The sequence below is a fragment of the Elephantulus edwardii genome, unplaced genomic scaffold (genome assembly GCF_000299155.1).
Source record: "Elephantulus edwardii isolate Elephantulus edwardi_28Jun2011 unplaced genomic scaffold, EleEdw1.0 scaffold00011, whole genome shotgun sequence".
NCBI classification, from domain to species: Eukaryota; Metazoa; Chordata; class Mammalia; order Macroscelidea; family Macroscelididae; genus Elephantulus; species Elephantulus edwardii.
The window spans coordinates 876,351-888,946 of record NW_006399761.1 but is presented as its reverse complement, the minus strand read 5'-3'; the positions used below and the strand labels follow the sequence as shown (position 1 = coordinate 888,946).

Below are 12,596 nucleotides of genomic sequence, written 5' to 3'. Positions count from 1 at the left end.
CAACTCTCCTGCCATCCTTATTCATTGTCCAGCTCTCAGAAGCATAGAGTAAATCATTTTACATCATCATCTTAAGTGTGTCTGAAAAGCTGGGCATTATGTAAGTTACTTCTTTACTGTTGTCAGGTACCCTCACATCTGTTCTGACTCACCCCAAACTCCTGTAATAGGACAGAACTAGCCTGAAAAGGTTTTCTGGCAGTCTTCTCTACGGAATAGCCAGGTCTTGCTCCCAAGAAGCTTCCGGACAGGTTAAAACACAGACCTTCCTGTTATCAACTGTGTTTAACCATTGTGCCACCCACCCACCCAAACCCTATGGCCTAGAGCCAAGTCCTACTGTAGCACCCGTCCAAAGCGTTTCAAAGATTGTCAATCTTTATGGGAGACTGACACTCCCCCCACCCCCAGTTCCATTTATTTTACTGCTGTTGAATGGGTTTTGACTCCTTAGGGTGACCTCAACTGGGTTTTCCAGGCTGCAAGACACAAGAAGAGATGGCATAGCTTCCTACCTTAGGATGTCTGGTAGATTTGAACAGCCAATCTCACAGCCCCTGGGCTGGCAATATGCACCCCTAAGGTCCCTCCAGACCTCCCATTGTCTTCACAGTTGGGTATTATCAAGCTGACTGCAACTCACAGTGGCTTATGAACAATAGATCTGAGCCCTGCCCTATCTCTGATGTGCTCAAGCCCACTGTTACATACAGTGCCAGTCCACCCAGGAGTCTTCCTCTCCTTCCCTGATCCTTGCCTATCCCAGCATGATGTCCTTCTTCCAGGACTGACCCCTGCTGACAACAGGGCCAAAATAAGGCAGATGACATTTCAGCATCCTTGCCTGTAAGGAGCGCCCTGGTTGCACTCCCTCCAGGACAGACTTGTTTGTTCTTTTGGCAGCCCATTCAGCACTGGACACTATCAACTCACAGTGTAACCTGATCGGTCTGCACAGGGCACGGGAAGGGACTTGTATGCACAAATAGTGATTCCATTTTCAGTTGCATTGTTCTACACTGAGAGCAGAGGTACATGACGCTCACCAATTGTGTCATAGTCTACATTTCTCTAGAATACTGAAACAATTCCAAATGTCTTAAGAAATTTCCATTTCAAATCCAGGCACACCTGTTTTCTTCCAAAACTGCTGTTAAAAAGGCAATCTCAGCTTGTTTACAAAGTTTCCATCATGTCAGAAATACATTTCCAAGTTGATGTCTGTAGACCTCTCGAACCTCACTCTAGAAACAATCACCTCATTAAATCCATATGTCTGGGTGCCACCGACGCCCATAACTCAAGCCAGTTAGTGTGGCACTGTTTAGCCTCTTTTTATAAATAATGATAGTGCCATTTCTGGAGAGTCCAAGGTGTGATTATCCAGCAGTTGCCAACATGTGTAGGATCAAGACACTTTCGGTTGGGCAACTGGATTGTGACTTTGTGACAAAGCTGTTTCCTGTCCAATATGCCCATAATCTCCCCCCACCCCCATCTATCTGTGCTCATCACACGGCCTTTTGTTGTTCTGTGTCCTTGAGTTTTGTACCCCTCACAGGGACCCTGTGAACAACAGATCCGAACCTCGCCTTTTCCTGAACCACCCTCACCGGCTCAGATGTGCCCGAGCCCGCGGGTACAGTCACCGTATGAAGCCATCTCATGAGTCTGCCTCCCTTTCTCTGACCATCCACTTTTTCCACCATAATGTCTCTCTTTAAGGCCTGGTCCTTCCTGACAACATGCCCAAAGGAAGTGAGATGAAGTTTCAGCATCCTTGCCTCCAAGGACCACTCTGGCTGCAACTCCTTCAACACGGACTGGTTTGTTCTTTTAGCAGGTCCTGGGATGTTCAATACTCTTCTCCAACATGGTAATTCAAGGGCTTCGATTCTTCTTCTATCATCCTTATTCAGTCTCCAACTTTCAGATGCATCAGAAGCAAGAGAAAAGACCATGGCTTGCACCTGGCAACCCTTAGTCTTTGAAATGACATCTTTAGCACTTTGGAGAGGTCTCTGACAGCCGGTTTCCCCAAAGCAACATGTCTTCTGATTTCTGGCCCATGGGTGTTCATGGTGGATCCGAACATCAAGAAATCCTTGACAACTTTACTCTTTTATCCATCTATCATGCTGCCTATTGGCCCAGCAGCTAGGATTTTTCTTTCCTTGCGATTGAGATGTAATCCACACTGAAAGCTAGTCTTTGATCTTGTGCAGTAAGCGCCTCACATCTTCACTTTGTGCAAGCAAGGCTGTGTCTCCTGCGTAACGCAGGCTGTTGACATTGCCAGTGTGTATGAACGAGTATTTCCTTTAGGGGAATATGTACTTGTATATTCTGTATATGCCAGGCAGAGTTCTGGTGGCCTAACGGGTAAGGAGTCACACTGCAGACCACAGGTGTTTGCTTTCAATCCATCAGCTGCTCCACAGGAGAGAGATGGTCAATCTCCTCCCGTAAAACTTACAGCCTCCAAAAAGATACAGGCGCACCAGCCACAAGTGGGTTCTGACCTGACAGCACTTATTACCAACCAGTCCTTTAAGGAGCACTGCCGACATCCTGTGTAACACTGGGCTGTTAACTGCAAAGTAGACAGTTCAAATCCACTAGCTTATCTGAGGGAGAAAGATGGGCAGCCTCCTCCCATAGGGATTTACAGCCTCAGAAGGCAGATGGAGGGGCAGTGAGACTGGGAACCACGTCAGGGACAGCAGGTCATCCTGCCACTTAAATGACAGAGTCAGGGAGTTAGTTGTAGGGGGCACAGATAATGATGAACTAGTAGCCGAGAGGTTGGCAGTTCAAAGCCACCCACGCGTGCCTTGGTAGACAGTCCCGCGGTGGGGCGTCCACAGCCCAGACCCCAGGAAGCCTGTGTGGAAAAGCAGACACAGATCCACTGTGGGCTGCACGTCCACTCGGGCAATGGTGTCCACGGCAGCATGGACACACGGGCAGCCCTCACGCACAGAAACCTGCCACGGCGATCAACACAGCAGAGAGCTCACGGCACAGAGACAAGTATTTTATTATTATCCTTAGTAAAGCTACTTAAAAATAACTTTCATATAGGAATATTTTCTGTATATTTGATAAATGTATGTAAATAGAAGACATTTTTAAATCTCTCTCTTCACATATATGGATCTCTTAATTAACGTACGTGCTGTTGCTGTGTGCAATCCGGATCGGAACTGACTCCCAGCTGACTCTCCGGTGGGTTTTCAGAGGCTCTAGATCGTATGCATGGAGGGGACTGTCCATCTTCCTCTCGCTCAGTACCTGGTGGATTCGAACCAGGTACCTTCAGATTGGTAGTGCACCTCCTCGCCACGAGGCCACATCTTCTTTTTCCAACTGTGTATATATATTTGAATACATCATTTGGTTCGTGTGACCTTAATGCCAGACCACAAGGATGACAAAGTAGCACTACTTCGCGGGTTTCCTGTGAAGTCTTCCCGGGGGCTGACCAACCCCCTGCCCCCCAGGCCTCTCCCCGAAGTCACCATGGCTTCATGATACCAGTTATCAGCTGAGCCCTAACTGCTGTGTCCCCAGGCTCCCTGTGGTCCGCAGTGGGGCTGGCGGGTCCCCGAGGTGGGAAGGGTGGCAGAGTGCGGCTTCTCAGCTGGTTAAACCACACTCCTGTTCCTCCAGGTGGGTGCACTCTGACTTTCCTTCTGTCCCTTCTCGGTGAACACACCCTTTTCCTTCCGGTCTGCTGTTGACCAGACACAGGGAGGTGGCTGCAAGCTGGGTGACCGCCGGACGTTGGCCTCATGGTCCAGCACGATTCCTGACCAAGCTGGGCCACTGTGGCCATGTCTGCATCCTTGTCACGGGGCCTGGAAGGGGAGGTGGTCCTCCTTAGGGCTTGGACCTTAAGACATGAAAACAGAAGACTCTTGGCGGTGTGGCCACCACTACATGTGAGATGTCACAGGGGAGTCAGAGGTCATGAAGATGGTCTGCAGACAGGACAAGCAGGGGACAGAGAGCACATGCCGGGATGCTGCCATCTCGCTGCCCGCACCCTCCTGCCCTCTCCAGCAACGATTCAATGATCCTGGCTTCAGTGTGATGCCTCAGCTGAGGGCCTGAGAAGCAGGGAAGGCAAAGCAGTAAACTAAGGAGGCAGCGAAACCAAGAGGCTCTGTCCTCCCGTCCCTCTCTCTGCCCCTTCCCAGGGATGCCTGGCCTGAGTGGTTCACAGTGTCACGCTCTCTGCAGACAGACGTGGACCATGGAGAAGCCTGAAAGGGCACAGACTCCGCTCAGAACCTCTGCGCAAGAGACTGACGCGCTGGCCCTCCACGTGGGCACCACCCCCCAACCCAGCATCAGGCCAGGAGGGTCCACAGACAGGGCCACTGTGGAGAAACAATGTCACTTCCCAAAGAAAAGTGCCGGGAGCCATCCAAGGGACCCTCTGCAGCTCCAGTGCCAAAGGCCTTTAATTCACATCTAAGCGGAGAGCCCATCTCTCCATACTTGTAATACGTAAATTATACTGCATTGTCCATACACAGCGTGGATGAATCTTCAGCAGGTGCGTGGCAGGGCGTGCGGGCTGCGTGCTCAGCGTCTGGGGACAGAGGTGAATATCCGCAGGCCGTGCATCCCTTTGATCTCTTCCTTCAGGGCCTGTGTGGGCAGAGAATGATGACAGTGAGGGCGCCTCAATGAGCCTCTGCAGGTGCTTTCGGCGGCGGCCGGCCTGCAAGGGCCTGGCATGGGGAGGCTTAAATGGGCCACCTCCCCACCGCCTTTCATGGAAAACAATTAGACATTTCCACATCTCATGTTTTCCACAGTCAAAAGGAAGCAAAAGACGAGCTGGGAGGCACGACTCCGGCCTGCAGCCAGCACCACGGACGCGTGAGACAGCCACTCACAGCCTCCACACACAGGAAGCTGGGCCCTGGCCCCCGGCTGCTGCAGTTCAAACCCCAGGGCAGACCTGTCTCGCTGGTGGACCATGTGCCTGTTCCCTGGCAGTGCGGGGGTCTGGGAAAGGGCATGTCCTCCGATCCTACAGTGAGAGGAGGGCTCTGCCTCCCACCAGGATGCAGCATGGGGGATCCTCTGACACAGCGGCAGGAGATGCCCTCCACCCACTTTCCAGAGAGGAACTGTGCTTGGTTGCTTGTGTCTTTTCTCAAGGACTTTACAAAACAATGCATATTTAACATGAGTATCTACGTCGTCAGCCATTACCACTGTGAAAACACAATCATTTTACACCTGCTGGGGACAGACCTCTGGTGACCTAGTGGTAAGACGCTGTGCTGCTGGTCTACCCTGGGCTTCTCCCCGAAAGCCCTGCTCTCAGCTCTTCTTCCAGTCTGCCAGCGCTCTCGGCCTGCGGATGGATCCTTTCCACTCAAGGGCGTCCCCTGCTGGGCTGCCAGCCTGAACTTGGTCTCTGTCACTTACAGCAGCAGAAACCCAAACCCGCGTGCTTGGCTTTCCTGAGCGGAGGACCTGCTCCCACCTCCTTATTAATGAACTGAAGTAGAGTGATCACTCCCTGTTGCCGTCAGCACGCGTCACACAGGCAGGTCGGGAGCCCAGGAGTCCTGACAGGGCGGCTGGCCACATGCAAATTTTCAGCCCATTCGTCCATCCTCCCGTGCCAGGCGTGCTGCTGTGCTGAGCCAGTGAGATGCCCCACAACCTTCACCCTCTCCACGCTAACACAAGCCTCCCCCACCCCCCCAGGCCCTGGGCCATGTGCCTTCTTCTGCTCACTGGGGGCACCAAGCACTTCCTGCTGTCCTCTTGACCCAAGCCCTCCCCCCTCCTGGGGCACCTAGCAGTCCTGCTGTCCCTCTGACCCAAGGCTACCTCTTCCCTCCTTAAAGCCTCTCCAGCTAAGAGAGGGCACGACCCTACACTCACAGGAAAGGTCTCAGGACACAGAAACTTTGTAGGCCTTTCCCAGTGCTGCGCCCCAGCCCTGCACAGCTTGCTGAGGGCCCCAACACACAGCACAGAGTGTGAAAGCTACAGAGGGTCTTTGTGGCCCCTCAGGTCACTGTTCCATTGAGGGAAATGAAGTCCATCCAGTTCTGTAGGGAACTGTGTCGATAACCCAACGGTGGAGCCTCTGTGGTGGTTCGAATCCACCAGATGCTGTCAGAGAAAGATGGACACTCTCCTCCCCTGCGATCTACAGCCTCTGAAACTGTGCTGGAGGGTCAGCTCAGAGTGGCCTCTGACCCTGTGGCGGAGTGAGTCAGAGCAGCCTGGGGCCGTGGTGAGCACCTGCTATGCTCAGTGCTAAGTGGTGCTGGGAGAGCGGGCGGATAGGGAGGGCACCGTCAGATCCCGAGTCAGCTGCAGGTCAGGAGAGGAACCATCTGCTCCCACGCTGGGCTGGGGCAGAGGGGAGATGGCCCCAGAACTGAGGTCAGAGGCAGGCAGGGCTGGGCACCATCAGACCTGGAGCTTGAGAGGTCATCGGAGGGACCATCCACTCCTGCACAAAGCCGAGGGCCAGGCTGGGGAAGGTGGTCTTAGAGCTGGGGTCACGGGGGCAGACAGGGACAAGCACCGAGATTCCCTGTGGCCATCAGAGGTACTGACCACTTGAGCACAGGCCTGAGGGTCATGAGGGGAGGCGGCCCTGGAGGTGGGGTCAGAGGGGTGGGCAGGGACAATCATTGAGCTAGCCTGCGACCATCAGAGACACTGACCACTTGTGCACTGGCCTGGGGGTCATGAGGGGTGGCAGCCCTAGAGGTGGGCAGCTGGACAGGGAAAAGCACGGGCCAGGAGCCAACAGGACAAGAGCATGTGTGTGGTGTGGAGCTGGGGAGGCCGAGGCTGACCAGGGCAGGGCTCTGCTGTGCTGGACATAGGGTCCCCATGAGTTGACCAGGGCAGGGCTCTGCTGTGCTGGACACAGGGTCCCCATGAGCTGACCAGGGCAGGGCTTTGCTGTGCTGGACACAGTGTCACGATAAGCTGACCAGGCCAGGGCTCTGCTGTGCTGGACACAGTGTCACGATAAGCTGACCAGGCCAGGGCTCTGCTGTGCTGGACACAGGGTCCCCATGAGCTGGAGCCAACACAACAGCACCTGCAATGGGCCCTCACCTGCCCCTCCGGAGCGGTCACTGCCTTGTGAAAGGGCAGAACTGACCCAGCACACAGAGGGAAGGCAGGGCCCAGGAGAGGACTGTCCACAGGCAAGTGAGCACCAAGGGTCACTGGCAGGCACCTCGAACTAGGAGAAAGGCCCCCCACCCGAGCCAGCACCCTGATTAAACTTTCGGTCTCCAGGCAAAAAGCCAAACTCAAGCTCAAAGCTGTCCAGTGAGATCTGGACTCAGAGCTGACCATCCAGTGGGTTTTCAGAGGCTGTAAACAGCCCGGGAGGGCACTGTCCACTTTTCTTCAGATAAGCTGCTGGGAGATTTGAACCGTCTCCCTTTGGGTTACCAGTGCAGCTCCCGACAGCTCACAAGCCACCAGCTGCAGTATTTCCGTCACGACGGCTCTAGGGACGTCACAGGGCGTGATGCTGACACGCTGGCGTAGAGAGTCCCATCCAGGGCCTGCACCGACCTGGTTCACCATCTGGTGCTGCTGCACCGTTCTCTTCTCCTTGAAGTCGTCTGACTCGATGTGGATCTCATACATCGCCCCACAGCCTCCTGAAACACACACGGCAGGAGTGGTTCAGTTACGTCACACCGTGCTCCACATGGTACCCGAGGGACCTGCAGAGGCCGGAGGGGTCCCGTCACTCGGCCCAAGAGGCGCCACCATCGGCAAGAGAGACGGTTGCCTATGATCTAACTGTGCTCCCCCCCACAGCTCCCGCTGCTTGTCTGTGCACGGCAACGCCACCCAGGACCATCCCCGGGTAGGACTGTCGAGGCACCGTGCACCAGGACCGGGCCTCCCTCACGAGGCCAACAAACGTGATGGGAGATGGCAGGGAAGTTGAGGGTCCCGCCTGCACCAGCAGCAAGCACTTTCAAAGTGCACAATGACACCAGCACGGTGTCCGTCAGTCCCCAGGGAGGGGCGTGTGAGTGAGACAGGACACAGCACTGCAGGGAACGCCAGGCCGGGCTGACGGGGCACATCCTGAGGCTCTCTCTCCAGCCCCCTCTCCTGGTGGAGAAAAGCAGAACGGCGGCCAGGGGTCAGCTCTGATGCAGCTGCTGGGTGTTGGGGGGGCCCAGGGGCAGATTTTATTTTTAAAGTTTGAATGCCAGGCCCTTCCTGTGAGGCGCCCCTGGGTGGACCTGAACCAGCAACCTCTGGGTTAGCAGCAATGTGAACATTCATGCCTCATAGTGGCTCCTGGTCTGTGAAGCAGCCTTCCAAAGGCACAGGGTCTATGAAGAGCACAGGTGGTTCTAAAGGCAGGGCACATGGGGTCCCATCCACACCCCAGGCTTCGTCCCCACACAGCTGAAGGATGAATGTTGAGTCAGCACAGAGCAGCCTGGGCAACCAGGTGAATCCCCCCACTCTGTTAAGTAGGCTCTGGGGGTGCAGTGGTTTCTGGGGTGAGTGAACTCTGGGGGTGCAGTGGGTTCTGGGGGGCCGAGCTGCCATCACACCAGCCTTGCACCCTTGACTCTCCCCTGTGCTCCTTTTACACTGAGGTCAAGTTCCGACTCTGCACTGGGCCTGGCAGCTGAAGGACGGGTGGCATCAAGGCCTCGCCATCCCTGAACCCCCTCACCTGACCAACCGTTCCAAAGTCTGTGTCTCATTCATTTTCTGGCGTGCCCAGATGAAAGCTTTCCCTCCAATCTCGTCCCAGGTCCCCAGGAAGGCTCCGCCCTCGGGCTGGTCAGTGAGCAGTGGGGTACAGGCCAAGTCAGCAGGGAGACACAGGCTGACCCCTATCGAGCCGCCCCACACAAGCTGCTCGGCCTGCGTCTCTAGATAAGGCCCTATCTTCCTCGCCCGGTGAGTGTGCCTAACCGGCCCGGCCCGAAAATACGAGGTGCCAGCAGCCACCCGGGCAGCCAGGCGTGGCTGGGATCAAGATTGAGTCCACTCCAGGCCCTGGGTCTACTTCCGGGTCAACGGCCTCTCCCAAGAGTGGCTGGACAGGGCCTCTGGCCACTGGACCCGTGTCCTCGTGGGATAAGGGCGAGAATTGAGGCAAACCTGCCTGGGGTCCAACTGACAGGCCACAGTGTCAGGCGGAGAAGAAATCAGTCAGGCCCTGCCTCGCCTGCAAATTACGGACCCAGGACCTAGGGGCAGCGGGACGGGAGGGACCTCTCCTAGCTGGACCCCTCACTCCCTCTGACTCAGTGACCCTCCAGAAGGTTCCCAGGGCTGTAAGTGGCAACAGGAGGCCCGTTTTTCTCTCACAGAGCTGCCGGTGGATTTGAACCACCAGAGAAGGGCCACGTTTGGGTTAGGAGCCCAGCTTGCTGTGGACTACGCCAGCCCCCCAAATCCTCTCAGCCTCCCCCGTTTCCCAAGGGTTTTGTGAGTCCTCCTTTCCCCACCAGGTAGGAGAGGCTGCGTGTCACCTGCCCAAACCCAAGCACACGGAGAAGCAAGTTGCTGGTACCCGACCCTCGCAGGGACAGAGGCCCCACCACTCCCCCGGGGGCAGCTTACCTGAGATGTCAGTGACCTTGACGGCCGTGGCCCGAGGAAACTTCTCCTTGAGGACCTGGGTTACTCTGAGCTCCCCCTCAGTCTGGGAGGCAAACATCCGCTGGACACGATGCAGAAGAGGGAACTGCTGCGAGGCAGAGGCAGGTCAGGGGGCCGTCACGGCTGAGGGGCCACCCCGCAGCCCACCTGCCACCTCCCCCCAGAGCTGCACCTCTCCTCCCCCCAGGATCAAGTTCCTACTTCTGCGGCTACTCCTCAAGTCGATTACACTATTTAGGACAAAACAACAAACCACACGCAGTATCTTTCCTGCGTGTGGACGACAGCCCACAGCCCCGGCTGTGGTTAAGCGCTCAGCTCTAACAGAAAGGCTGTCGGTTCCAAACTACCAGGTGCTCCACGGGACGAAGACAGGGCGGTCGGCTTCTGTGACGACTCAGCCTCGGGAACAGGGCAGCAGCTCTACCTTGGACTGCAGGGGCCTCCTGGAGGCCCAGGGGTAAGGATCTGTGCTGCCCACCCAAAGGCAGCTTTGCGGGAGAAAGAGGGGGGCAAACTCTTCCCATTCAATTTACTGCCTCTGAAAACCTGAGCGTCAGCCATGAATTGGTTCTGACATGAGGCTACAAGACACCAAAAACAACCATCAGCAAAAGACGGACTGTAACAACAGGCTGGAGCCTGTCAGAGACGGCGGGGACGGCGCAGGTGAGGGCCAGGCTCAGATCTGTTGCACAGTCAACTCGATGGCACCTCCCAACAACGTGAATCGGAATCAACGGGTCGACAGTGGGCTGGCCACATACAACACGGCCGTGCGCCATCTAGGGACGTCTGCATTCTCAGAGACAGATGTTCAGCATTATGACATACTATTCAACACACTGCCAGGCAGCAGACAACAAAAATGAGAAAAGGGGGGAAAAAAGAGAAACTCCACTTACATTAGAACCAACACAACACGGAGCTGGAATGGAATCTAATTAATTAATTAAAAGGGGAAACTTGTAACTCACTTTGACTCTGGAGACATGGCTGAAAGCCAGACTTAACAAAAGTTAACTCCCCATGATCATGTGACAGAGACCATCACTAGGAGTCCTATAAGGACAGCAACGTACCCAAGGGTGGGTCTGCTTAGAGGCAGAGATGGGCAAGAAGGCACACAGCTGTCCTTGGACAGGAGGCCCTGAGAGGCCAGAGGCCACCAGTGACCACGTGCCCTGCCTTTCATGCTTGATGAGCATGGCATGTCCTGCCCTTTGAGATTCCACCTGCGACTGACCTGCTGCTTGGTAAGCCAGTGACACGATCTACCTAGGCCAGTACCTATGGCGCTGAGGGTGATTCACGGTGACCCCCTTCTCAGAGCACAGCTGGGCTCCTTCAGGCCCTCGGATTGGTTTATCCTCCGGCTTCTTTACATTGACCATCTGTAATCCCCACCCCCCTTACACCCGGGGCACAATTCAACAGAATTCTATCACATCAAGAGAGAAGTAGCCTTATTTACTCTCAGATGACCCCTACAGGGCTCTCATGCTCCTGATGGACCAGGGCACAGCCACTACACTGCACACACTGCAGATAGAGACTGGGAATAGCTCGTGGCGACCCTGGGGAGCCGGGGACTGGGTGACGTGACCCTGGTCAGGAAAGATGCCAAACCGAGACTTTATAAAGGTGCTCCAGGTGTGAGCGGCTGGCGGGACAGCCACCAGGTACTGCTTGATGCACACTGTCACACACTGGGGTCAGCCGATCCTGCGTCAGATAACCTCCCAGCAACTTCTTGAAAACTCCCCTGATCGCAGGCTCACTCACCAGCTGGTCTGGAAGGTCAAGCCCGAGTCTGTCCCACCTTTGGCAAGCCTGTCGGTTCTGACCCCCAGCAGACCCTGTACGAGTTTTCTGAGGCCGTAAATCCCACGGGAGGAGACTGAACATGGGTCTCTCTCGAACCACCTGCCTTTGGGATGGCAGCGCTGCTCCCTGTCACTGGGCCATCAGGGGTGATGGGAAGAAAGGAGTCCGGGAAGAGTAAGAGCTCAGAACCTTGATAAACACGGCAGGAAAGCCGGCGGAAGGTCTGGCGTTGGGCTCAGAGAGCTGGATCGCGGGGCAAAACAGACACTGCTACGGTGGCTGCCCGCAAGGTCCCTGAAAGCAGGGCTTCCAAGGCCAGAGGCCACCCGAAGGTCGCTCGAGGTCAGCAGCACAAGTGTCCATGCTACGATCAGGCCGCGCGGGAGTGGAGGAAGGAGAAGGCGGAATGCACGCACGAGTGGTCAGGACTGGACAGGAGGGTGGCCCGCAGAGGGTCAGGGGGCAGACAGCGGTGCGGGCAGGGCCGGTGTGCTGGACGCCAGTGCCTCTCCCGGGGCCCACTGCCGGCAGATGTCAGGTGCGCGTGCCTCACCCCAGGACTCCGCTCCGCCCGGGGCCCGACACCCACACAGACCCCCGCTGCGGGGTCCGCCAAGTGAGGGAGGAAGGAGGACAAGCAGGGAGCGCGCCGAACTCCGAGCGGCGCCCCCAAGCCGCGGACGCAAACCCCGGACCCTCGGCAGCTCCTGCCCCTGCAGCCAGTGCCCCTGCCCCGCTTACCGCGCAGATCCTGCGGAGCAGAGGCGCTGCCGCGGCCGGGCCCCAAGCCGCCATGCCCGGCCGACGCGGCCCACCGCCCGAGGTCACCGTGCCGCCCGACAAGCGAGGACACGCGAAGAGAGGTCGCTAGCGCCCGCGAGCTCGCCCCCTGCCGCCCGGAGGTCGCAGGCTCGCCTTCGCCTCGCCCCTGCGAAGCAAGTCCCAGCCCAACCCCGCCCCCTACGCATAACTCCGCCCCGTGATCTGTGCCGGCCCCGCCCCTGCAACGTAAGTACAATTCTGCCCAGCCCCGACATAACCACGCCTCCACCTCGTAACCCCGCCCCATAATCTGCGCAGGCCCCGCCCCTGCTGGGGCCCTCAGTCCC

The 12,596-nt window shown here is 56.5% G+C and overlaps 1 protein-coding gene across 1 annotated transcript; it reads right to left on the bottom strand.

Moving 5' to 3' along the window:
- Positions 1-4,593: 4,593 nt before the first annotated feature.
- Positions 4,594-12,282, bottom strand: BOLA3 (bolA family member 3). The gene is made up of 4 exons (XM_006880850.1): positions 12,229-12,282; positions 9,622-9,745; positions 7,588-7,676; positions 4,594-4,659 (listed from the first exon to the last, which is right to left on the bottom strand). The coding sequence occupies exons 1-4, from the start codon at positions 12,280-12,282 to the stop codon at positions 4,594-4,596; spliced, it is 333 nt and encodes a 110-aa protein (XP_006880912.1).
- Between the last annotated feature and the right edge of the window lie 314 nt (positions 12,283-12,596).